The sequence below is a fragment of the Corythoichthys intestinalis genome, chromosome 13 (genome assembly GCF_030265065.1).
Source record: "Corythoichthys intestinalis isolate RoL2023-P3 chromosome 13, ASM3026506v1, whole genome shotgun sequence".
Lineage (NCBI taxonomy): Eukaryota > Metazoa > Chordata > Actinopteri > Syngnathiformes > Syngnathidae > Corythoichthys > Corythoichthys intestinalis.
The window spans coordinates 27,673,854-27,700,970 of NC_080407.1; the positions used below are offsets into that span (position 1 = coordinate 27,673,854).

A 27,117-nucleotide genomic window follows, 5' to 3' on the forward strand; every position below is an offset into this window, starting at 1 on the left:
ATGTCTGCGGATTGGAAGAATTTTGATGTCTCAAAGAAAGATGCTCAGATAGCCGTCTGTAAAATCTGTTCCGCTCAAGTGTCTCGAAGGGGGACAACGTCAAAGAATTTTTCCACCCCAGGTTTAATCAGCAACTTGGCCTCCAAACATGCAGAACAATACGACAGGTATCAGAAACAATAACAGGCATGAAAATGGGTCAGAGGTTAAAAAGGTGAGAAGGGTGAGGCGGAAATATGGTCTGGTAGGGCTGTCCCAAATGACTTATTTTCTCCCAATTAGTCAGCCGACTATTTTTACGATTAGTTGACTAATAATTTTTTTTTTTTTTTAACTAACTTAGCGATGAAATTTTTGTTGATACCTATTACTTGACAAAAACATTTTGGAACATTTAAATTCTTTATTAAAGTACAAATAAACATGTAAATAATAATTAATTACACATAAACAACGGAGTCAAATGTTGATAGCATTTACTAGTGCAAAAGAATGGAATGTAAACAGATTCAGAACACTGACCTAGTCTTTCCAACATTATTCAAAACAATTCTTTAAATAATATCTAGCACTATTGTTATAGGATACTACTATATATAATAGTATTATAATAATTAATATATTCATTGCCAAACATATTTTTCAAATGTGTGTCATTTGAAAGCTATTCTTAATATAGAATTTGAATTCTGTAGTATTATAGTATTCACATATTATAGTGTTTGATTAATTCTAAATTATGTGGGATTAACTCCAGAAGTGGTTATTTATATGAATGCGACATGCTTTTATTTTGAAATTTACACCGGAAGTACGTTCGCTACACCGCTAATAGCTTCACACTCCACAAAAAAAGCACATTTCGTACTTGCTTGTGGTGTCACTTATAAATTTTCGTATGTTTGTCTGTTTGTTTATTTGCAAATACTGTTAACCAGCGATTTTTAATGTTTGAAGTGTCATCTTTTAATGTTTTATAGCAGGTAAAGTAGGTTGTCTTTTTCCCACATTACTCTCAATGTAGCAATGCTACCGTTTACAGTGTTTAATATACATGTGGTTCCTTATTTTGTATGTCTGAACTGTAATTCTATGGCGTGTTGATTACCAATAAAGATCTGTGAAATGAACTGGAGTCTCATACGCCATCTACACGCACGCACAAATGTATGCATGCACGCACGCAAACGGTGATAAATCGCAGCCGTGAAAATTATCGCCCTCGTTTTTATTTATCTCGCGACAAATGGACTCATTGCATATTGCATAGGTTTAGCAACTTCAATAAAACATGTCGTTAGTAGTTAGATGGAATTACGACCCTCCCTGACTCCCTTTAAAATTTCTCCTCAGATCTACACAATTCACAGTAGGTAACCCTTTATGACTTCAAATGGTTGGTGGGATGGCAGCGAATGAACATTCATTCACACTCTCAGTTCAAATGGATCCGACGTCTACCATTGATAAACTCACAGCAGAAGGATGACGATCGCTTATTTTTCATGTTTATTAGTTGTTGTGTAGAACGGTTTCCCGACCAATGTATCACTATCGGTTGTATCACCATTATGATCATCGTTATCGTGAGCTTTGCTTCGTAAATCGTATCGTTTAATGAGGTACCAAGAGGTTCCCACCCCTATTCATAATGTGACTTATTTTTAAACAAGAATAACTAAGAAAAATGCTTGTCTTTATTAAAGGCTTCATTGAGTGACTGAAAACAGCCTCTCACTTGAATGAGTTGCCACAAACTGGTGTGTAACAAACTAAACCATGATTGCCTTCGATCGTAGAGCTACCGAGCCTCCTCTCGCTAGGTCAAAGCTACAAACCTAACCACACCCATACCAGCAACCTTGTTTTCTTCAATGAGAGAAAAAATTGAGGTGTTTCACCTCCTGGTGAAAACACCTCAATCACATTCATGAGCAATTATCGAAAATAGATTGAAAATTACGAACATTTCCGAAAGTATTCCGGAAACAGCCGAATGGGGCTTTGACATCACAGAAAGGAAACAAAAGGTCGAGGCAGGTGCCATCGTTGTATATCGACGAGAGAGTTGCGTTCGTTTTTATCAAAAAATCGCTAAAATGTTTCAAACCTGTCATGTTGTGTGGTGTACAAATAGCCATTTGTCGCAATGTAGTACCCATGAGTTCCCGAACGCGAGAAAAAGAGCTGGACTACGCAGGAAACCAGTTTGACCAAAAACTTACCATTACAGCCCATTGAGATTCAACTGGCGCCCAAGTTTTCAGGAACTCTATATCACTGCATAGTGACAACGAAGAAAAAGCAGCTTGATGCATAAGTGAACACCAAGACTTTTTACCACTTCTCAATAAAATGTGTTATACAAAGTTTTTCCTTCGTAGACAAGATCAACTAAAAGAAAAAAAAAAGGCCAGCAGGCCCAGATGCGCAGCTATCAATGAGGTAAGTGGATTTCTGCATGCCTTATTTTGCCGCTGGGCGAATATTCGTAATGGTCTCACAATAAAAACACCTATGGTATACTCTGAACTTATACTTCAGGAAAGCAGCTATATCATCTCAACAGTAATGCATTGTGAGCGTAAAAGCATTATGGCAATTATTTACGAGAATGTGCCTAAATCATCACGCGATACGTCAAAAATGAAAAACATTATAAAACTGACATAGGCAAATGTGTTGAACATAACTTCAAGTATTATTTGTTTCATGTATTATAAGTGCCGGTGATGGCCACCTTTGAGCACTTGATGTAAGAACTTGAAGTTACGTAATTTGCGGACTATAATCCGCTACTTTTTTCCCCCTCATTTTGAATCCTGCTGCTGATAGTCAAGTGCTGCTTATTTGTTGGTATAATGAACATGTGTCCAAGCTACAGTTTTTTAACTTTTTTTAATTATATATATACTTTTGATCAATAACATGATGATTTTAGCACTTTCTTGTTGAATCACCCTGTATTATGGTTTTCTTGTTTTAGGCAACTCCGACTGGTGGCATATAGGGTTGTTCTTGAGTGGGCGTTGAAAGGCAAACATCTGGGAAGAGGCCAGTGACATGTTCTTCCATTGTGTGTCGTCTCCTGTATCCGTGATAAGTACCTTTCTGTCACTGGGAACTACAATGGTTTTAGGGAAGCTCAAGATGCTATGCAATTGTTCTTAGTACAACTCCTACATACCCAGAAATATTTGATCTTTTAAACCTTCACATTTCACAAATAAGAAAAGATGTGTGTGTGTGTGTGTTTTTTTTTTTTTTATTGTGGTACATTGTAAAATATCTATTTAAAAAATGAAAAAGGAAAATGTCAGCCTACTTATTTTTTAAATCTACTGACATGTTGTAAGTTTCTTTATCAGGCCTTTCGATGCTTACAATGTTCGGTGGAATAGTAGTTGGAGGCTTGAAATAAAAGTCTGGATCAGCAAACTTTACTGATGAATCCTGCAGTCTTTCCAGGACACGCTCCATAAAATTTTGTCTGAGTGTCTGCGTTGTTGGCTTGTAACTCCTCTGGGCAACCCATTTTTTTGTTTGCTTTGGAAACTCCAGGCTGTATCTTGAAGTCCCTAATAGAGTAAATTTCATTGAGATATGTACACGATAAGAAAGGTAGAGTGCAATTGTTAATGGGACAAATATTGATAGATTTCAATTTGGTCCATGTCGTATGAGTAAGCCTACCATCAGTGTTCCTCGCTTGCTGGCTTGAGGTGCTGGACAGTGGAATAAAGCTTTCATCCATCTGGTGTCCTGGTAAGGCAACAACTGAGCAAAAACTCATGTCCAGTTGTTGATCTTCGACTGTTCTCGTATCCTTTGAAATCATAAAAGTGCAATTATATTAGCCATGTATAAATGGAATGGAGATGTCTATGCCTAATTTAACTATAATTAGTGTGTCACAATACAGTGGGGCAAATAAGTATTTAGTCAACCACTAATTGTGCAAGTTCTCCCACTTGAAAATATGAGAGACGCCTGTAATTGTCAACATGGGTAAACCTCAACCATGAGACACACAATGTGGAAAACCCCCCAGAAAATCACATTGTTTGATTTTTAAAGAATTTATTTGCAAATCATAGTGAAAAATAAGTATTTGGTCGATAGACCCTACCCACGTGACATCACAACTCCGCTCTCCTGACTGGTGCCGCCCACTTTTCCGTCAACACATCGTGTTGACCTGTTACGGCTACATACATTCCTCCTATTTACGGCGTGTTTTTCTGCTCGTTAACATTAATAATCAAAATGGTGAAGGCGTGTGTGGCGGTCGGTTGCAATAACAGAGAAGATAGACGGAGAGACTTGAAGTTCTACCGTATTCCGAGAGACACGGAGAGGAGAGAGCGAGATGGGCTGCTGCAATTCGACGAGAAAACTGGGCTCCAAACGATTACCACAGATTATGTAGTAGTCATTTTATATCTGGTAAGATGCATTTAATATATATTTAGAGGGTTTTGGGCTGACAACCACAATTAAGATCATTGCTAGGCTAATCGCCGACAACATACACATATGTATGTCGTGAGAGTGCTATCGCTAAACCATATAAACATTAAAAGCCCCAGCTCCATTGACAAATGACATGAAATACATTAGACTTGACAGTGGATGTTAGCAAGAACAAAAGATTTTGAATTGAAAATTTCGTAACTCACCTTCCGAGCACAAGATTCCTGCGGAATTTTCGTGTACGAGGACCTGTTTCACCCAACCAGCAACGTAGCATTTATAAGCCTCCAAGCTCTTAAAGTTTTTCAAACTTTCGTGAGAATAGGCTGATTTTGTGTGGACAAGATAGTTGTAAATATCAGGGTCAGGCAGAGACGGCGAAGGCAGCCGGTCAAAAATCATCGATTTAGGCATCAAATATGGATCTGGCGACTGTATAGAATGAAGCTTTTCCACATAACGCCTTTTATGCAACACATCCAGTGAGTTTACGGCATCAGAAAGCACTGGGTCTTCCATGAAATGCATTTTAAATTCCTCGATCAATTGAAACCAATGCTAATACAGAGACAAAATGACGGACAAGTGGGCGGAACCATACAGCGAGCACGTGGTTTTATGACGTCGGTGGGTAGGGTCTATACCAAAAGTTCATCTCAATACTTTGTTATGTACCCTTTGTTGGCAATAACGGAGGCCAAACGTTTTCTGTACCTCTTCACAAGCTTTTCACACAGTTACTGGTATTTTGGCCCATTCCTCTATGCAGATCTCCTCTAGAGCAGAGAAAGTACACGTCCAGGCCATAACACATTCTCCCAGTCCTCTTCTGGATCATTCAAATGCGCTCCAGCGAACCGCAGACGGGCCTGGATGTGTACTTTCTTCAGCAGGGGGACACGTCTGGCAAGGCAGGATTTGAGTCCCTGGCGGCGCATTGTGTTACTGATAGCAGCCTTTTTTACTGTGGTCCCAGCTCTCTGTAGGTCATTCACTAGGTCCCCCCCGTGTGGTTCTGGGATTTTTGCTCACCGTTCTTGTTATCATTTTGACACCACGGAGTGAGGAGGGAGTTGAAAGTCCGTGTTGCCCAACGACAGCCCCAAAACATCACTGCTCTAGAGGAGATCTGCATGGTGGAAGGGGCCAAAATAACAGCAACAGTGTGCGAAAAGCTTGTGAAGATGTACAGAAAACGTTTGGCCTCCGTTATTGCCAACAAAGGGTACATAAAGTATTGAGATGAACTTTTTGTATAGACCAAATACTTCTTTCCCACCATGATTTGCAAATAAATTCTTTAAAAATCAAACAATGTGATTTTCTGTTTTTTTTTTCTCTCCACATTCTGTCTCTCATGGTTGAGGTTTACCAATGTTGAAAATTACAGGCCTCTCTAATATTTTCAAGTGGGAGAACTTGCACAATTAGTAGTTGACTAAATACTTATTTGCCCCACTGTATATGTAGACAACCTTGAATCAAATCCAACCATATGTCTAAAAGAGTATGCTGCAATGAATTCTTTGAGATAACTCTTTTACTTGTGTTGATGGTGGCTGTATTATCCTCGGCTGGCCTAATGTTGATGTGGTATCCTTCACTGCACTGTAAAAAATTGCTGTAAATTTACGGCCAATTTTGAACACTAAAATACTGTTTTTATGTTAAACAGTTTATTACCCTAGTTAGCAATTCATTGTGGGTAGTTAGCAATGCATTGTGGGTTACCAACATTAAAGCAACAAGACAAATGCTGTAAATGGTATGTTAATGTTTCAATTACATGACACTACCGTATTTTTTGGAAACTGAGTTTTGACTGGAAATTTGGAGCATTGTGGCAATATAGTTTGTATGTTTTTTGCCAATTTAAATTAAAATAACTAGACACCACAAATAATTTGCCATCAAATCCCGGAGGACTTATTTACCCATAATTTGGATGTTGGAGACTCTTCAGAGAATGACTTTAGATGACATTTGCTGCTCCTCATTGCTTGTTGTTCAACTTATATTGGGATTTATATGTACCAATTTATAAACGGTAAGTTAATTAAGTCTTACTCATATTACCTAAAGATGTTTATATTAAACTAAAGTTCTGAGGATGCTGGATAGCTATATATAATATTGATGTTAATTCCTCTGGAGTGCCAGTCGAGGGCAGTTTTCTATTGTTTTGCAAAAGATGCAGCTGAGAAAATTTTTTGGGGAAATAAATAAAAGTGTCTCATATGTATCCAACATTACAACAGTGGAGTTGCAATACGATACAATTTATTTATTACAATTATTTCTCTATTTATATTAATATTTATTTAATAAATTTATTATGTTTATATTTTGATTGTTAGTAGTTTTAAATTTTGATGTTGCAAATGTTAGCTAAATGCATTAGCGTTAGCTGTACCGGATGATGTATGGGTGTTGAGCCTCAGACTACAACACAATCACATCGACGCAAACACCAGACTGGATGTTTGGTTGGCCTATACTATTATATTATTTGACGTCGCCTCCATTCTATTCTACTCATATGTTGTGTTTCCCCACTCTGATCTAAACTGGCCCTTCTCCAAAAATTGTAGCATTCCATCACTATGAAGGTTGATTTATGCTTCTGCATAGCGGTGATGGCAGACCTACGCCATTAACGCAGACCCGATTAAGACCCTACGCCATAGCCTAATGTGCACCTCTAAAAAGTCATGAATACACATCAAATCAATGCGCGTGACGTGGACGTCGAAGGACTGATTGGTCCGCTCAGAACATTGTTTCCGGTTTAGCACAACAACAACAACACCATTTTCAAACATTCGCAAACGACTTCTCTGTCGCCTACGCTTCAACATTTGTATTGACAACATTTGTTGTTTAATATTAATTAGCTGCAGCTGCAAATGCACACGTTCCATCTCCATTGCCATTGCTGTCAATGACCGGTGGAAAATTAAAGGAATTCGACAAGAGTCCCCCAAAACCATACAAAGACAAAGCCACACCAATCTAGTGGTATGGCAGTGAATTACTGTGGAAACGTCACTGGTTGCAACAAACTTTGTCCCCACGTCACACATGTGACCAATGTTTACATTTGGAGTAAATTAGACAGGTGCTTTTTTGCTTCAATTTTTTTTTTTACAAACTCTTACTTCTTCATATTGAAGAACAACATGGACAATTATTTTTCAACCATTGTAAAGTCAAACCCTGATAAACATCAACAAAAAAGCATTGAGCAGACAACCAGGGGTGTGAACTGGAAAATCACCGGCATGCAAGCACTATGGAAACGATGCACAGCTGGAAGAGATTGGCCAATCAACCCATAAGCAATCCAGAGCTATAAAAGCAGGAAAGGAAGACGGCACCCTGGTTTGGCTATTGAAACTTGCAGTCCTGTGCAGCTGGAGACGTTGGCAAAAGATAACCAGAGAGGCAGCCGGTAAGCAGCAGAATTAAAAGATGAAATGTGCCAGCAGCGGCCATTACCACATTGCTTGACTCACCGGTGGAAATGTTTGGACAATTGTAGTATATATTTTAGGGGTAATTTGGGATTTGAGACACTGTTTTAATATTGACATTGACATTGACATGTATTCTAGCTTTCACTTTTTGTTGTTGTGTTAATTAAAACAATGTAATGAATTTGTCCTTTTATGGTATTCATTCATTCATTCATTCATTTTCCATGCCGCTTATTCCTCACGAGGGTCGCGGAGGTGCTGGAGCCTATCCCAGCTAACTTCGGGCAGAAGGCAGGGGACACCCTGAATTGGTTGCCAGCCAATCGCAGGGCACAAGGAGACACACAACCATTCACGCACACACTCACACCTACGGACAATTTAGAGTGTTCAATCAGCCTACCATGCATGTTTTTGGGATGTGGGAGGAAACCGGAATTCCCGGAGGAAACCCACGCAGGCACGGGGAGAACATGCAAACTCCACACAGGAAGGCCGAAGCCCGGGATTGAACCCTTGATCTCAGAACTGTGAGGCGGACGTGCTAACCACTCAGCCACCGTGCCGCCCCCTTTTATGGTATAAAAGTTTAAATATTTAAAAATGAGAGATTTAAACACTGTAATTTGAAATTAGTTATTGACTGTGTGCAATTTAAAGAGTTAATTGACTGTTCTAAAATAGTTGTAGTTTAAGTGCTAGAGATTCAATGTTAATGTTGAATTTAGTCAAATGCAACTGTTGATATTTTCTTTTTGTATTGTTTATTGAAGGTTTTCACCTAATGGAGAAAGGTTTCCACATTGCTCAAATAAAAGAAAAAAAAAAAGGCACGGCCTCCCAAAGTCGGTATCAGTTCGTCAACGATTCAGCACACTCCTGCTCGTCGTTTGTCCTTGACCGATCACCACTTCTGACCCAGCCTGTCCTGCTTGACCCGATTACGCCAGATCTCCAGCCTGACCTACATGACCCGACTGCACCATTTCTCTAGTTCCTGTCAGTTTTCACTGCCTGCCAACACGATGAAATAAAACCTGTTCTGTTTCAAACCTGACATCCGCATTTTTTTCTGTACTAGACGGAAATATATGCATTCATGTACTGTAAAGTCATTTTCCCAAATAATACTGTTAAAACACAGTATATCGTTAAAAATGCAGCATACTGCAGCTCCTCAGTTGCCTGCTCTTTACTGTGAATTCTGGTGATACAGGAATATACAGTTTTTCCTGGATTCTAGACTATTAAATATTTTTACATTACCAAGACTAAAATAAGTTTGGTAATGGCAATCCTGCTGACGGACTTTTACTGTGTTTTCTATAAATACAGGAATCAACAGTTTTTCTAGATTACGGACTATTACTGTGAAACATGTTTACCAAGACTGTAAAATAACAATCTGGTAATGGCAATCCTGCTGACGGACTTAAGGCCCAAGTACACTGCATGCGTGATCGTTGCGGTTCCGGTCCGGTTCAGTGTTGCCTGCGTGTCACGCAGTCCGTCAAAAACAGGCAAATCATACCGGCTGCTGCACGGCTGCGGTCCGCCAACTCCGTCCCCTCGTGAGCTCTCGCGTGATCGCGCGCGATAATGTGCCATTTAAATCAACGACAAACACACGGAGTCTGTAGTATGTACTCATCAGAGAAGCAGAGAGAGAACACATTTTTTTCCTTGCATATTGATAATGTAACGTTTGCTAAGCGGAAGTTTGGCCGCGAAAACAACACACGAGCTTCAACGCCTTTTTCCTCTTTTTCTTTATTAACTTCCCGCCACCTCACCAATGCAAAAACAACAACTACAGTGGGGAGAACAAGTATTTGATACACTGCCAATGGGTTTTCCCATTGTCAGTGTATCAAATACTTGTTCTCCCCACTGTATTTACTCTGACGCTATCTAGTCCACCAATCGGAGCGTCGCGCTGGTGCACCGGCACACCAATGACAGCCCCGCTTTGGTAAATAAATTAACCCACCGATGACAGCCCCGGCGACGCTACAATATTTTAGTTGTGTCTGTCTCTTAATTCCAGATTGACTGCATCATGTTGAGATCAGGGCTCCGTGTGTGGAGGGAAGGGGGGCTATTATGCCCTTGGTTGTGTCGGTGCGTTTATATCTTTGTGCACATTTAAAATTTATGGCACATAACATCTCATAGAGCTGTTATAAACAACTGATAAATAATCTGTCATATTTATAAAATGGATAGCGAATTATATTCGACACGAACTAAAAAACAGCGTACTTGGAATTGGTGTCTCAACACTGCAGATTCATGTGGCCAGCGCAAACTGTTGTTTTTTCTATGAAGAGTCAAGTGAAATGTAGGAAAGAAAGAGAAATGTCTTGAATAGACCACCAGGTCGAAACTTGTGGGTGTCTCTTTTTTCTCTTTCGTCTCTTTTTTCTCTTTCGTACTTTCCCCCCTCGACTCTGTATACAAATCGAGATTGTTTGTGCGCGGGGGCACGAGAATTTCTGCAGTGGAACCACTTCCAGATACGCTCTTTTTTTTTTTTTTTTTTTTTGCTTAGCACGTCGTGTTTGATATCATTGCCAGAAAAACACACATAATAGGACACTTTGCAGTTTCGCTTTTAATGGTGTCCTTATAGTAACGATCTGCTGCATCATAAATGATTTTGTGGGTTTCCACCTCCATGATGAAGCGCTCATCATCCATCTTCGCTCGTGTTTAAAGCGTGATTAGGCACCTGGGTTGTTACGTCCAGGCCCAGCTCCGCCCATTTTGCCGGATGCGTGTCCGGCAAAAATAGAAAATAGCCTATACCATCCGGCGGGCATGCGGCACGCCGGAGGTGGTTCGCAGTCAAGCCGGAGCACTGACGCAGCCGGTATACGTTGAACAATAGGATATAATGGGAACGGATGGACTCCGGCGCTATTTTTTACCGGAGTCGGACCGGAAACGCAACGATCACGCATGCGGTGTACTTGGGCCTTTATACTGTGTTTTCTATAAATACAGGAATCAACAGTTTTTCTGGATTACGGACTATTACTGTGAAACATTTTTACATTACCAAGACTGTAGAAGAACAGTATATAAATGGCAACCCTGCTGCCAGCTCTTTACCGTTATTTTACGCTGAAATTTTTTACAGTGTGGCGTGGACTGTGGTACAGCAGATATGTCCTATATTTCATTATCACAAAAAAAGTATGAACAAATGCTTGGCTTAATAAAGCCTATCATACAACAGAAAGAGCTGATCACTTAATATTTTTCCCATGTCATTTCAGGCACTTACATTAATTTTTACAAATACAGTTCTGCTTTTACACAAATGACAAAATTTTAAATATGTGCCTAAATGGGAGTGGAACGAAGAAAACTACTCACTACAGGTAGAGTGTCAATATTTTGATTTCCAAAAAAGGAACTCGGCCAGGCCTCGAGTTACTAAAATTATACTATATATACACTAATTAAACTATAATACAGGATGATTCAAAAGTAAGCGCCAAAATCGTCATGTGATAGAGGAAATATATATATATACACATCTATGTATATATACATTTATGTATATATATATATATATATATATATATATACATACAGTGGGGAGAACAAGTATTTGATATTGGCAGTGTATCAAATACTTGTTCTCCCCACTGTATATAAGTTACAGAACTCTAGCTTGGACACATTTTCAATACGACCAACAAATAAGCAACACTGGACTACAAGCAGCAGGATTTAAAATGAGGGAAAAAAGTAACAGATTATAGTCCGCAAATTACGTAACTTTTTAGAAAGTTTTTAAATCAAGTGCTCAAAGGTGGCCACTTGTAATGCATGAAATAATAGTTGAAGTTATGTTCAACACATTAGTCTATGTCACAGTTTTATAAAGAAAAAGTCGAACGCAGATAGAAATAAAAGCAGCATAAACATGAATTTAGAAAACCACACGGGATGCGCGAGGACATGTCCGGGCAAAAGATCACCCTACGAAGTTACGAACGACACAACATCGTGCATGTACACTAACACCTAGTAGAAGTTTATATGCGATATATTTCCATATATGATTTTTTTTACCTGTTTATCAGAAGCTCTTGAGGATGTTTGGGCAGTTGAAGGCACAACATTTGGTTTCAGGAGAGAATAGGGAATGGGACGTACTACGTCACTGTTTGGCTAGGCCGCCATGCTGGCAATATCCTTCCGGCAGACTCAACGGGGATTGTAACGTGTGGTAGTGCTAACCTAATTCCTTCGGTGTATTAGAAAGAAAATATGGGTGTGCATTGTTGTGTTACCGGGTGCAACAGTGTCTCCTGCGACAAAAAAAAAAAAGGGGCGAGGAAAACTGGACTCACTTCTCACCGTTTTCCTGCATGGAGGACCAAATATCAGATCACGAAGGCACGACGGATGGCTGAGTTGCAGCGGTTCGTCGGAAGAGCATTTCTTTTGATCATATTTCTGCTGGAATGAGAGCGTGTTCCCGTCATCTCTACTCTTGTAAGTTGAACGATTTATCCGTTTTGGTTTCAATACGTTTTTTTAATTTTTTTTTACCGTTGTGTAAATCTGCCTCGGTAGCAATGCTAACCTACTCCTCCTCCTCACCTACCTGTTGTGTTACTAGGAAAACCTGCATATGAAATGCTGACAACACATCCCGATTGGTCACCATATCTCTTCTTGGGTTATTCTGAGGTCAAGCGCACCACATCGGAGCGTTATGAGAGGTTAGAAAGGTGAAGAGTGCACGCTGAAACTTCAGTTTGCTCTGCTCTTACAAACACGATCCCAAGTGTTGTTGTGAAAAGTCAATAAAATATGAATACCAAAACATGACTTGAACAACTTCTTGACAAACTGTAACTGCTTGTTGTTTACTTCAGGTCTTCATAATAAACAGGTGTAATAATTACAAAGTCAGGTGACTTAATTTTGTTATTCTATTTGGAATATGCATTGACAATGTGTGGACAGTGTTGTAGACAAGAACTGGGACTGATAAGTTGCAATAGATTTATTTCAAGTAATGCAACTTCTCCAATACAATATTTGAGCTGACAGTTTAAAATCTTTAAATTAGTGCAAACAAGGCCCACCCTCTGACGGGGTCAGCAAATATTATATAATTATAAGTAATATATAGAAGTTTAACATAAATGTGTCTTTGTCAAAGCAGTTTAAAAACTATTTACTGGCCTTGGGTAAATTGCCAGACAGAATAAATATGTGGTTTAAAGTTCTTGCATTTCCATTTTAGGTATTGCAAGTTCTCCAACACAATATTTGAACTGACAGTTTAAAATCCTTTTAGTGCAAAATGGCCCACACTCTGACAGGGGGTAGCAAATATTATAATACATAATACATTATAAAAAGCTATATACTATATAAATACAAGATCACAACAAAACCTGTATTTTTCAAAGCAGTTAAAAAAACATTCAGTGGCCTCAGGTAGATAAAGGTGTATAAATATGTACATTACAGTTCTTGCATTTCTATTTTAGGTATTGCAACTTTTCCAACACTATTTGAATTGACAGTCTAAAGCAGACATGTCCAAAGTCCGGCCCGGGGGCCAAATGCGGCCCTTGGTCAAATTTCATCCGGCCCCCAGCCTCTGTCATAAAATCAATAACGTCTGGCCCGCACACAGACTTAATAAATTGGTCAGCTGTACTGCTACCAGCATATGAAGTAGCTTACACACTAAATGCTGCTCCTCATTTACCCCCTAAAAGGCAGCAGCACTCTAAGCAACATTACCCTATGTGACCCTGTGCTCCCAATTTTCTAAAATGGTAACAATCAACAAAAAAAAGAAAGTTGACTGCGACGGCCGACGCTTCAAGGATAGGTGGAAATTGAACTATTTCTTCACTCAAATACGCAACAACTGTGTCTGCCTAATTTGCAAAAAGACAGTCGCTGTTTTTAAACAGTTCAATATGAGGCGATATTACCAAACCAGACACGCTGACATGTACGACAAGATTACAGGGAAGATACGTAGCGAGAAATTGAAGAAACTTGAAGCTAGTTTAATTTTACAGCTGCAGTATTTCACAAGAGCCTGAAAGTCAAAAGAGTACGCTACAAAGGCTAGTTGCGAGATTGTTGAAATTATTAAAAAAATAATAAAGCAAATGTGACACACGGAATGGCTTACTAAAATGTGCTTAAATATTTTGCTCTACGTACAGGACGTCAGCCAAGGTCGGCCCCCCACAATTTTACCACACCAAATCTGGCCCCCTTTGCAAAAAGTTTGGACACCCCTGGTCTAAAGTCTACATTAGTGCAAACAAGAATAATTATAAATAATAATAGAATTTATCAATTCAACATTACAATGAAACGTGTCTTTGTCAAAGTCGTTAAAAAAAACAACAACACTTCACTGGCCTTAGTTAAATAGCCAGGCAGAATAAATATGTGCATTAAAGTTCTTGCATTTTCACAAGTCAAAAGCCCGCAGTTTATCAGCAAGAAAGGCAGACCCAGACGGCGTCTGCTGCAGGGGCTTGTTTGATTCCGACACAAGACAAATGGAACCACTCAATTGAACAAATTTTCTTTGTCAAATAATCCAAGAAGAGAGATGGTGACCAATCGGGATGTCTTGTCAGCAGGTTTTCCTAGTAACACAACAGGTAGGTGAGGAGGAGGAGTAGGTTAGCATTGCTACCGAGGCATTTACACAACGGTAAAAAAAAAAATAAAAAAACGTATTGAAACCAAAACGGATAAATCGTTCAACTTACAAGAGTAGAGATGACGGGAACACGCTCTCATTCCAGCAGAAATATGATCAAAAGAAATGCTTCTCCGACGAACCGCTGCAACCCACTCATCCGTCGTGCCTTCGTGATCTGATATTTGGTCCTCCATGCAGGAAAACGGTGAGAAGTGAGTCCAGTTTTCCTCGCCCTTTTTTTTTTGTCGCAGGAGACACTGTTGCACCCGGTAACACAACAATGCACACCCATATTTTCTTTCTAATACACCGAATGAATTAGGTTAGCACTACCACACATTACAATCCCCGTTGAGTCTGCCGGAAGGATATTGCCAGCATGGCGGCCTAGCCAAACAGTGACGTAGTACGTCCCATTCCCTATAGCCGCAAAATGTTTTCCTGATATCGGTTGTTGCAAATTCAGCAAAGAGTAACCGCAGTTTATATAGTTCCTCGTTCTTCACAGGGAAGCGATGGAAACTTTCCTTTGTCCATTTCTTCTGTATGTTTGCACAACTTCTAAAAGCACATTTCACAATGTTGACGTCCTTTCGTGAACCTTGAGCAGACTTACGTGAAGACGAGTGGCCGTAGCACTGCTCTCTAGTATGGTGTCATTACGCAAATAAAAAAATAGTCCCGCAGAATTAAATGAATCACGGCAGTTTGGTGCGACATTGTTTTGGCTGCAGGGGATTTTTGTACATTGGGCTGCGTTCTCAATTTATTTGACTGTGTTAGATCTGTGAATATCACTTTTCATCAGCATGCTGCTTGGCCATATTGACTTGCATTAGCATAATCACTCAGGAGCCCTGACAATAGACCCTACCCACCGACGTCACAAAACCACGTGCTCGCTGTATGGTTCCGCCCACTTGTCCGTCATTTTGTCTCTGTATTAGCATTGGTTTCAATTGATCGAGGAATTTAAAATGCATTTCATGGAAGACCCGGTGCTTTCTGATGTCGTAAACTCACTGGATGTGTTGCATAAAAGGCGTTATGTGGAAAAGCTTCGTTCTATACAGTTGCCAGATCCATATTTGATGCCCAAATCGATGTTTTTCGACCCACTGTCTTCGCCCTGTCTGCCTGACATCTGCTACGCTGATATTTACAATTATCTTGTCCACACAAAATCAGCCTATTCTCACGAAAATTTGAAAAACTTCAAGAGGTTGGAGGCTTATAAATACTTCGTTGCTGGTTGGGTGAAACAGGTCCTCGTCCATGAAAATTCGGCAGGAATCTATCTTGTGCTTGGAAAGGTGAGTTACGAAATTTTCAATTCAAAATCTTTTGTTATTGCTAACATCCACTGTCAAGTCTAATGTATTTCATGTCGTTTGTCAATGGAGTTAAGGCTTTTAATGCTTATATGGTTTAGCGATAGCACTCTCACTACATACATACGTGTATGTTGTCGGCGATTAGCCTAGCAGTGATCTTAATTGTGATTATTTGTCAGCCCCAAACCCTCTAAGTATATCTTAAATGCATCTTACCGGATATAAAATGACTACTACATAGTCTGTGGTGATTTTTTGGTGCCCAGTTTTCACGTCGAATTGCAGCCGTCCATTTCGCTCTCCTCTTTGGATCCCTCAGAATACGGTAAAACTTCAAGTCTCTCCTTCCATCTTCTCTGTTAGTGCAACCAACAGCCACACACGCCTTCACCATTTTGATTATTAATGTTAAGGAGCAGAAAAACACGCCGTAAATAGGAGGAATGTACGTAGCCGTAACGGGGAAACATGATGTGTTGACGGACAAGTGGGCGGCACCAGTCAGGAGGAAGGAGTTGTGACGTCACGTGGGTAGGGTCTATAATCGGTCTTTGTCAGTCACGTGCCCAAACTAGCGGACACGCCCCGATGCGCCATTTTGAGTGTATCACGGATGTAAACAAACCAGAACAGGGGTAGCTCCGACGCCACATTACTGCCTCCAACTTCATCGCTGGATATAAAAAAGTCCCTCATTTACGGTATCAGCGCTTACATTTTAAAAACTATAAATCTCTCGAAGCTCACGGACATTTAACGAATGGCTCGGTGCAGGATCTTCGCATTTCGACCGCAGGACTGCGACAACACAGTTGTCACTCGTTGCTACTCTCAGAAACATGATACAGCTCTTACTTGAACATCCTTGAACTTGAATTGTACCTTGAATATCATCTTAAACATCACATGACTAAAACAGGTGAAGGAACTGTCATAATGACATGCAAATTCATGTATATTGCACAATATATTGTTTCAGTGTTGACATTGCCATGCAAAGATGTGGAATTCTCTCAGTGCAGGACTTATCATGTGAAGTGGGACAAATTTACTTGAACACGTTATTCTACAACTAGTGTTATTTTACTTCATATGCACATGTTTTATATTTCCTTGTATTGCTATTTTCTGTTTACCATTGTGCTGCTGCTGTGTTTTGATTGAGAATTTTAGTAAAAATTATAAATCCAAAAAAAGTAAACCTGTCAAACATCTCGTTTTGTTAGCAAACATTGTATTTCCTATTCAGTGTTTATCTCCACAAAATTGTTTGAATGTAATTAGTAAAAAAAAAACAAAAAACTTTTCATTATCAAAACCAACGCTGCCTAAGAGAGGCAAGGAGTCAAGACTTCAAAATTGTCCCTGACATACTTTATTAAACAGGTTTAAGTCATCTACAAACGTATAAAAAAACTGCTTGTACAAACACTACAAAAAGAAAATTGTACTATACTACTGTTGGGCAATGGCTTATCAGGGCACAGCAGAAAGTGAGCTTATCCAACATTGTGGCTTCTTCACCTTCACATGGAAGAATCATGTTTATGGGTACGGTTCCTGTTAAGATCTTATACTTCTGACAAACATTTCCAATGACCCTTTCAACATGGATTTTCAAATGTGCTGACAGCGGCCTTTTGTAAATGCTGAGAGTTTGACATCTGAACACTACATGCCCACACATTCTTGTATGTCAAAACCTCTGCCAGCCAAGACAATGTCCCCAGGTAACAAATTATCACAAAAAAAAAATCACTGTTCAGGGTTATATGTTTGTCACTTGTACGCCCTCCCCAGCCTTTTGATAAGAAACAAATGGCTCTCTTGGGTGTAATACATATTAAATACTTCATAGTGTGGTGGTGCTTGTAGCTGGAAAACATTTGGGCACGTGCTTTCAGATTTGATGGGTTATCTGTGAAAATTTCAAAACGGTCAATAATCACAGTCTGTGTCACATCCTGATTGGTCTCATCCTCTGTGATTAGCTGATCACCTTCTTCTCCAGCTTCATGTGTCCCCTCTTCAGTCTGTAGCTGACCACTTTCTTCTCCAGCATCAGGTGTCCCTTCCTCATTCTGTTGGTGACTGTTTATTTCACCAGGCTCAGATGGTCCCTCCTTGGTCTGCACCTCTTCAATGTTTGCATCCTGCTGGACCCCCATCTCTGGTGCTTGTAGTGTCTCTTTCCGTAGCTGCTCACTTTCGTCTTGCAGCGCGTGCAGTGTTTGTCGGTGTAACAGATGTGTGTCCCAGATGTAGGGATGGTGCCCAGTCTGGGTCAGTCTCCATCATTTCATAAGCTGGTTCACCTGCAATCACAGGTTTTATTTAGAAAGCTAGGTAAGATTGGATATTTCCATGGCATTTCACTTTCGTAAACACTTAATCAGACATGCTACCATCCCATCAGATCTCTCAGATCACAAAAGGAAATCTCGCGCATTGATAAATATTTCTGCGCATTTTTGCTGTTTACCTTTATCTTTTAAATCATTCACTCTATAATGTTTTTATAAACGATGACTGGATAAATTAAACACTGATTTATCTCGTACAGATTAACCCATTTCAACTGCCCTCCCTCTTTGCCTGTAGTTTACAAGTGAGGCTAGCTAGCTAAGGTTAGCCAATAAGAAAATAGCGACTTTAGAAAGCAAAAAAAAAAAAAAAACAGCATATTCAGTATCAATACTTTGAAAAAAACTGACTTGCCTTTATGACAATGCCGAGAGCAAACACGCCGGAAGGGAGATATGGTGTAGAAAGTCGTTTCACCGCTGCGACCCAGGTCATCCGATGCCGCTTCGTTAGTTCCTCAACCTGCTGTCTATAACCTCTTTTCCAAGAGGGAAAACGAAAAAATCTTACGTCGTGGTCAACTTTGCTGCCATTTTTGTCGTGTGATTAAGTATGGCAGCCTTTCAAACAACACGAGTGTCCCATTTATCAAAGACAATGATGAAAGCAAAGACGATTCTCACTGCTCAGTTGTTTACAATAAGTGTACACTCAAAATGGCGATTCAACCCATAATGCACTGCGGGTTTTGACAGCGTTACGTCACCTGACAAAGACCGATTAAACACTAACACATGATACGGAATATTTTGAAATCAACTCCACTGACTAATTAAAAACTCGTAGATTAAGCCTTATTTCAAAAATTCCAAACTCCCCCGTTAAGTGACGTCTTAATTGATTTGGCTTCATGCTGTCTGCTGCACAGTAACCATACTGGTCTTTCCTCGTCTCCCATTATATTAAAAGTGAAGCCAAACGTGACATACGCGTCGCCATCATATTTCCTTGTCTTAGATTTCTGGAGACATCGCTGACATCCCAGTCAGATATTTTTGTATGCTGTCACTGAAGGCTTTGTTCATTGCACGTCATCTCTCCTACTCTCTGCTGTGTGCTCTTGATTGGTTAAAAAATACTGCGCACACTCAGAATACAACAGCGCCACTGGCACTGCCACCCATTGAGTGGATGTGCATTAAACTTTATTCTAACACGGCAAAAAAATGTTAGGCGGGTGCCTCACTCATTGAGAAAGACTGTACTAGGCTAAAAAATACACAAAAATCTCCAAATTCCAACTGGTAAAAATATACAGGAATGAAGCGTCAGCCATTGCAAGAACGTGAGTGCCCCCTAGTGTGGTCCATGCACGGATAAACATATTATCTCATATCTGTGTTTTTCAGTCCAAATAAAAACTGATAGATTTGGAAATCCTCACTTTCGAATAACATTTGTCTATGTAACATTGTTATTATTATTATTATTATTATTTTGTATGGTGCATTAAAGTCACCACATTATGGATAAGTGTAAGTAAATAAGTAATTCACCAACGTGAATTATTACATTTAAACTGCCTGTTTTGTGTCACCTTAATTGACATTCCTCCTTGCGAGGTCGCTTTTTAAAGTAGTAAATGATTTTGCCTGCCATTTTTGCAACGCTACAAATCATAGAGGTTAATTCAAAAAGAAGTAAACTTTTTTTCCTTTTTTTTTCTTTTCAAATAAACACAACATGCTTGAATGCAAAAGGACACCAATATCACCAACTAGCGAAAAAACACGAGTTTCTTTTTCGGTAGTTGCTTCACGTCTTTACATACATACTAGTTTTCTTTAACCGGTTAAAGATGAATTATTGTTTGCTCATCCAAAACCAGAGCAGATGGTGTTTTTGGGATAGTACTCATCATTCTTCTTCCTCCAAACACGGTTCGCGGAATTATGACCAAAAAGTTGTATTTTACTCTCATCTGACCACAAAACATGCTCCCATGACTCCTCTGCATCATCCAAATGGTCATAGGCAAACACAGATGGGCATTGACATGTGCTAGTTTAACCAGGGGAACCTTCCATGCCATGCATTATTTCAAACCATGACGTCTAGTGTATTACCAACAGTACCCTCTAACTCTTGTCGTGTAGTTCTGGGCTGGTCAGATTCCTCACCTTTTTAGGATCATTGAGACCCCACGAAGAGATATCTTACATGGGGCTCCACTCCGGTTGAGAATGACCGTCATGTTTCGCTTTTTCCATTTTCTAATGATTGCTCCAACAGTGGACCTTTTTTCACCAAGCTGCATGGCAATTGCTCCGTAGCTCTTTCCAGCCTTGTGGAGGTGGTTAGTTTTGTCTGTGGTGTCTTTGGATAGCTGTTTTGTCTTGGCCATGTCACAACTTTACATGTGATAACGTTTTACTGATTTTATGGGGTGGACAGGTGTCTTTATGCAGCTATCGACCTCAAACAGGTGCATCTGACTCAGGATAATACATGGAGAGAAGGTGGACCTTTAATAGGCTGACTAAGAGGTCTTTCAGGGTCAGAATTCAAGCTGATAGACAGGTGTTCAAATACTTATTTGCAGCTTTATCACACAAATAAATTGTTCAAAAATCATGAATTTTGATTGATGAAAATTTCAGACTCCTCCATGATTTCTAAGCGGGAGAACCTGCAAATTAGCTGGGTGTTAAAATACTTATTTTCTTCAGTGCATGTATCTCTTTCCAATGCTAAATCTGAATGAATACATTGAACACACAAAACAAAACAAACATTTTTTAGGGGGGGGCTACTTTGTGGTTTTTCACTTATTGCGGGGGGTTATGGTCCCCATTAACCTCGAAAAACAGGGAATCGCTGTAATCTTCTGTCTTCGATGTACTTTAGAGTTTTTCTTGTTGTTCTTAATCAGAAGAATCGACAAGTTGTCTGTATTAGTATTAGTATTTTATTGTTCATTGTCCAACAACCCGAGGCAACGCTTATTAGTGACCCCTATCAACTGGCGGAAGTGAACACTTTAGTTTGCACCCAATATCAAAGAAATTAAATGCTTAACAATATATTACACTTTAATCTAATAACTTCATCCATCCATCCATCCATAATCTTCCGCTTGTTCCGGGGTCGGGTCGCGGGGGCAGCAGCTTTAACAGGGAAGCCCAGACTTCCCTCTCCCCAGCCACTTCAACCAGCTCCTCCGGCGGGATCCCAAGGCGTTCCCAGGCCAGCCGAGAGACATAGTCTCTCCAGCGTGTCCTGGGTCGTCCCCGGGGCCTCCTGCCGGTGGGACATGCCCGGAACACCTCTCCAGGGAGGCGTCCGGGAGGCATCCGAACCAGATGCCCGAGCCACCTCAGCTGGCTCCTCTCTACGCGGAGGAGCAGCGGCTCGACGCCGAGTCCCTCCCGGATGACCGAGCTTCTCACCCTATCTCTAAGGGAGAGCCCGGACACCCTGCGGAGGAAACTCATTTCGGCCGCTTGTATCCGGGATCTTGTTCTTTCGGTGACGACCCAAAGCTCGTGACCATAGGTGAGGGTAGGAACGTAGATCGACTGGTAAATCGAGAGCTTTGCCTTTCGGCTCAGCTCCTTCTTCACCACTACGGACCGGTGCAGAGTCCGCATTACTGCAGACGCCGCACCGATTCGCCTGTCGATCTCCCGCTCCCTCCTACCGTCACTCGTGAACAAGACCCCAAGATACTTGAACTCCTCCACTTGGGGCAGGATCTCATCCCCGACCCGGAGAGGGCACTCCACCCTTTTCCGACTGAGGACCATGGTCTCGGATTTGGAGGTGCTGATCTTCATCCCAACCGCTTCACACTCAGCTCCGAACCACTCCAGTGAGAGTTGGAGGTCCCGGCTTGATGAAGCCAACAGCACTAAATCATCTGCAAAAAGCAGAGATTCAATGCTGAGGTCACCAAACCGGACCCCCTCAATGCTTCGGCTGCGCCTAGAAATTCTGTCCATAAAAATTATGAACAAAATCGGTGACAAAGGGCAGCCTTGGCGGAGTCCAACCCTCACTGGGAACGAATTCGATTTACTGCCGGCAATGCGGACCAGACTCTGACACCGGTCGTACAGGGACCGAACAGCCCTTACCAAGGGGCTCGGTACCCCGTACTCCCGGCGCACCCTCCACAGGATTCCCCTAGGCACACGGTCGAACGCCTTCTCCAAATCCACAAAACACATGTAGACTGGTTGGGCGAACTCCCATGCACCCTCGAGGACCCTGCTGAGGGTGTAGAGCTGGTCCACTGTTCCACGGCCGGGACGAAAACCACACTGCTCCTCCTGAATCCGAGATTCGACTTCCCGACGGACCCTCCTCTCCAGCACCCCTGAATAGACTTTACCGGGGAGGCTGAGGAGTGTGATTCCTCTATAACTGGAACACACCCTCCGGTCCCCCTTTTTAAAAAGGGGGACCACCACCCCGGTCTGCCAATCCAGAGGCACTGTCCCCGATGTCCACGCGATGTTGTAGAGGCGTGTCAGCCATGACAGCCCTACAACATCCAGAGCCTTTAGGAACTCCGGGCGGATCTCATCCACCCCCGGGGCCTTGCCACCGAGGAGCTTGCCAACCGCCTCAGTGACTTCAACCCCAGAGATCGAAGAGCCCACCTCAGAGTCCCCAGACTCTGCTTCCTCAAAGGAAGGCGTGTCGGTGGAATTGAGGAGGGCTTCGAAGTATTCTCCCCACCGACTCACGACGTCCCGAGTCGAGGTCAGCAGTACACTATATCTTCACTATACACAGTGTTAATAGTGCACTGCTTTCCTCTCCTCAGACGCCGGATGGTGGACCAGAATTTCCTCGAAGCCGTCCGGAAGTCGTTTTCCATGGCCTCACCGAACTCCTCCTCGAGTTTTTGCCTCGGCGACTGCCGAGGCCGCAGTCCACTTGGCCAGCCGCTACCTGTCAGCTGCCTCCGGAGTCCCACAGGCCAAAAAGGCCCGATAGGCCTCCTTCTTAAGCTTGACGGCATCCCTTACCGTTGGTGTCCACCAGCGGGTTCGGGGATTGCCGCCACGACAGGCACCAACCACCTTACGGCCACAGCTCTGATCGGCCGCCTCAACAATGGAGGTGCGGAACATGGCCCACTCGGACTCAATGTCCCCCACCTCCCCTGGGATAAGGGAGAAGTTCTGCCGGAGGTGGGTGTTGAAACTCTTTCTGACAGGGGACTCTGCCAGACGTTCCCAGCAGACCCTCACAATACGTTTGGGCCTGCCAGGTCTGGCCAGCATCTTTCCCCGCCATCGGAGCCAACACACCACCAGGTGGTGATCAGTTGACAGCTCCGCCCCTCTCTTCACCCGAGTGTCCAAAACATGCGGCCGCAAGTCCGATGACACGATTACGAAGTCGATCATCGAACTGCGGCCTAGGGTGTCCTCGTGCCAAGTGCACATATGGACACCCCTATGTTTGAACATGGTGTTCGTTATAGACAAACTGTGATGAGCACAGAAGTCCAATAACAGAACACCACTCGGGTTCTGATCGGGGGGGCCGTTCCTCCCAATCACGCCCCTCCAGGTCTCACTGTCATTGCCCACGCTGCCGCCCAACTCCCTACGCACCCGACCCCTTTGGCCCCTCCCACAGGTGGTGAGCCCATGGGAAGGGGAACCCACGTTGCCTTTTCGGGCTGAGCCCGGCCGGGCCCCATGGGGACAGGCCCGGCCACCAGACGCTTGCCTTCGAGCCCCACCTCCACCTCTAATAACTTCAGAGAAATGTTATTAATGAACTTCATATTTTAACCGAATATTTATAATCAATTATTAATTTCTTTATTCTGACTTGATGACACCAAATCACTTGTGATTTCACTCTAACCTATGTTTTAAACACTGAATCATTAGAAACATTGCAAGAAAAACCTGATGGATGGTTCTATCCAAGTAGACTGGCTGGTGCTCTCACCGTTGCAGTATGTGTCCGGCACAGCTCAGTGTTGACTGCGTGCACCGCAGTACGTCAAAAATTGGCAAAACATACCGGCTGCACATAGCTGCTGTCAGGCAACTCCGTCCCGTTGTGAGCTCACTCGTGATCGCTCGCATTAATGGAGGTAAAATGTAGGAAACAAAAAAGGAGACGTCTTGAATAGACCACGAGGTCAAACTTCTATTTTCTCTTCTGTACTTCCCCCTCGATTCTCTGTATAACATAACATAACATCGTGTGTGTGCCGGGCAAAAGAACTTCTGCAGTGGCATAACTTCCAAATATGCTGCATTTTTTTCATTCTTTTTGTCCGTCTAGTTTGTAGCCTACCCCATTAGCTGCTCACGTTTTGTTGTGTTTTGTTTTTGACATAACGACCACGCCAACAACCCATTCTCTACTATGTAATTACTGTTTTAAATTACATAACTTGCATAAAAACTCACCGTCAATCCTTTCAGCTTCTGCGATGGCGTTCCATGTGTAATATTCTGATTGAATAGTTTACCGAGGCACCCTGAAGTGCACGCATTGGTGATGTTGAGGTGAAAAAATTCTTCAGTGTTGTAACTTCGAGAAACATCATCAGAACAGATTTTACAGACAGCAATCTTTCTTTTATTCTTCAAAATACTTCCAAACCGCAGACATGTTGACTTTGAGCCAGGCGTTTTTGCAAGAGGGTGTCAGCCATTGTGTTGCTTCTCGCCGTGTATTAATGACATAATCACAAGACGACTAGGGTTCTTCACACGATTCGATGGGAAAATTTTGCCCTTCAAAACATTTCAACCGAAGTGTCATTTTTAGCTCTTTTTGGTCGATAATTATCGGTAACCAAATTTTCGGTCGCATCTCTATGCGAAACAAGGTCTCTTGCATCTCAAAATGAAACCGCATATTTTTTTTCAGTTATTTATTTTTTTTAAGAATACTTTTAAAAACCACGCGACACACTTAATCCGCAAAACGTACTCGTCTTCTCCAAGTTTAGCACAAAGGACAGACTGGCTGATGACGCGGTGGTGTTCCATAAAATATATCAATGGTTTTCTTGTGTCTTGCAGCTTTCAGAAAATATCTTGTTGCTGAGCGGAAGGAGCCAGAATATCCTGGCGTAAAACAGGAAGATGTTGAGCTCCCCCAAATCAAAGAGGAGGAGCCAGAGCCCAGTCAGCAGGAGGAAAGGGAGGAGAAACTTCCAATCAAAAAGGAGGAGGAGGAGCTGCCATATGTTAAAGAGGAGGAAGGTATCAGCAGGTCGACTGGTGAGCCTTTGAAGAGTGAAGATGGTCCGAGTGAGGCCAGCAAAGGGGTGGAGCCTCCAAGCTGCGGAAGCAGCAGCAGCTCAACAGAACGATTGCAACCAGACATTTTCATTGCTCCACCAGACAGAAATGGCGCCACGTCACACTCTCCTTACAATAATGATGGTCATAAGAAATCTCACTGTGACAACAAACTCTGCAAATGCTCTCAGTGTGGGAAAACCTTTGCTGAGCAGTATTGTTGCCGCAGGCATATGAGGAACCACACTGATGAAAAATGTTTTTCCTGCTCAGTTTGTGGTCAAAGATTCTGTCAAAAGAGCGCCTTCAACACACACTCGAGAACCCACACTGGCGAAAAACCTTTTTCCTGATCATTTTGTGGTCGAAGATTCAGTCACAAGTGCCACTTAAATACACACACAAGAACCCACACTGGCGAAAAACCTTTTCCCTGCTCAGTTTGTGGTCGAAGATTCAGTCAAAAGGGCAACTTAACCACACACACAAGAATCCACACTGGTGAAAAACCTTTTACTTGCTCTGTTTGTGGTCAAGGATTCACTTGGAAATATCAGATGAAGAGACACGTGTGTGGTGGTGTAAGAAGCAGTGGCCAATGACTTTTGCCTGTCATCAATGATTGCCACATCAGATTTTGCGCACAGGACAATTGTATTCTGTAAACCTTCCTCAAATCCTGTTGAGACTTTTGGTGTCTTACGTATGCTTTGTCCTATCCTTGTATGATGTGCATTGACACTATTGCCAGAAGTATTGCCGCACCTGATTTAACTCTCAAGTGAAGCAATAGAGCAACATGTTCTGTAACATTTGACAATAATAACAGATACTGTTGTACATTGTTGCCAAAGAAGTCATCCTTCTCTCGTCTGAGTCTGTCTCCTTTGCTTTTTCCGGGCGAATGTGTGTGATCTAAAGTGATCTAATTGGAGGGCACACACCTAATCGGTGTACTTCCGCCAGCTTTCTGATTGGTTGGCTTTGTGGCACATTTGCAACGTGTGGGCCAAACTGATTGCGCAGAGAAAAAAAATCGGTCGACATTGAGCAGGAGGGGGGAATTGAGTGGGTAAAACGTGCAAACACGGAGCACACATGGAGCACAAAGTAGATTTTTTTTTTGCTCAATATTGTTTCCAGTGCTCCAATGGTATCATTGCTTGCTCAAAATCTAATTGTTCACTCAGAATAGTGGCACAAATATAACGCCATAGAAGGCAAACTGCTACAGGAAGCATCAGGCTTTTCATTTTTGAATTTTGAAAAAAAAAAATTTTTTTTAAACCTGTCCTGTTCAGCTGTTTGACACAGAGAATGGAAGTCTAAGTGCCTGGATTCTGAACAGTTTTAATATTTCACATTGAGAGTCTGACATACTCCCATTGTGATCATTCAAAATACCTTTTTATTATGACAAAGCAGCAAACAGGAAGGGATTATGGGGGGACAGAAGAAAAGAAATACAAGAGAAGAAAGAAAAGAAACATACACAAAGAACAACAAGAAATACATTGAACATCTAAACT

At 41.7% G+C, this 27,117-nt stretch overlaps 1 protein-coding gene across 1 annotated transcript; it reads left to right on the plus strand.

Moving 5' to 3' along the window:
* Nucleotides 1-26,118, plus strand: LOC130928651 (gastrula zinc finger protein XlCGF7.1-like). The gene is made up of 3 exons (XM_057855375.1): nucleotides 1-54; nucleotides 7,783-7,924; nucleotides 25,367-26,118. The coding sequence occupies exons 1-3, from the start codon at nucleotides 1-3 to the stop codon at nucleotides 25,939-25,941; spliced, it is 771 nt and encodes a 256-aa protein (XP_057711358.1). The 3' UTR covers nucleotides 25,942-26,118.
* Nucleotides 26,119-27,117: the final 999 nt, after the last annotated feature.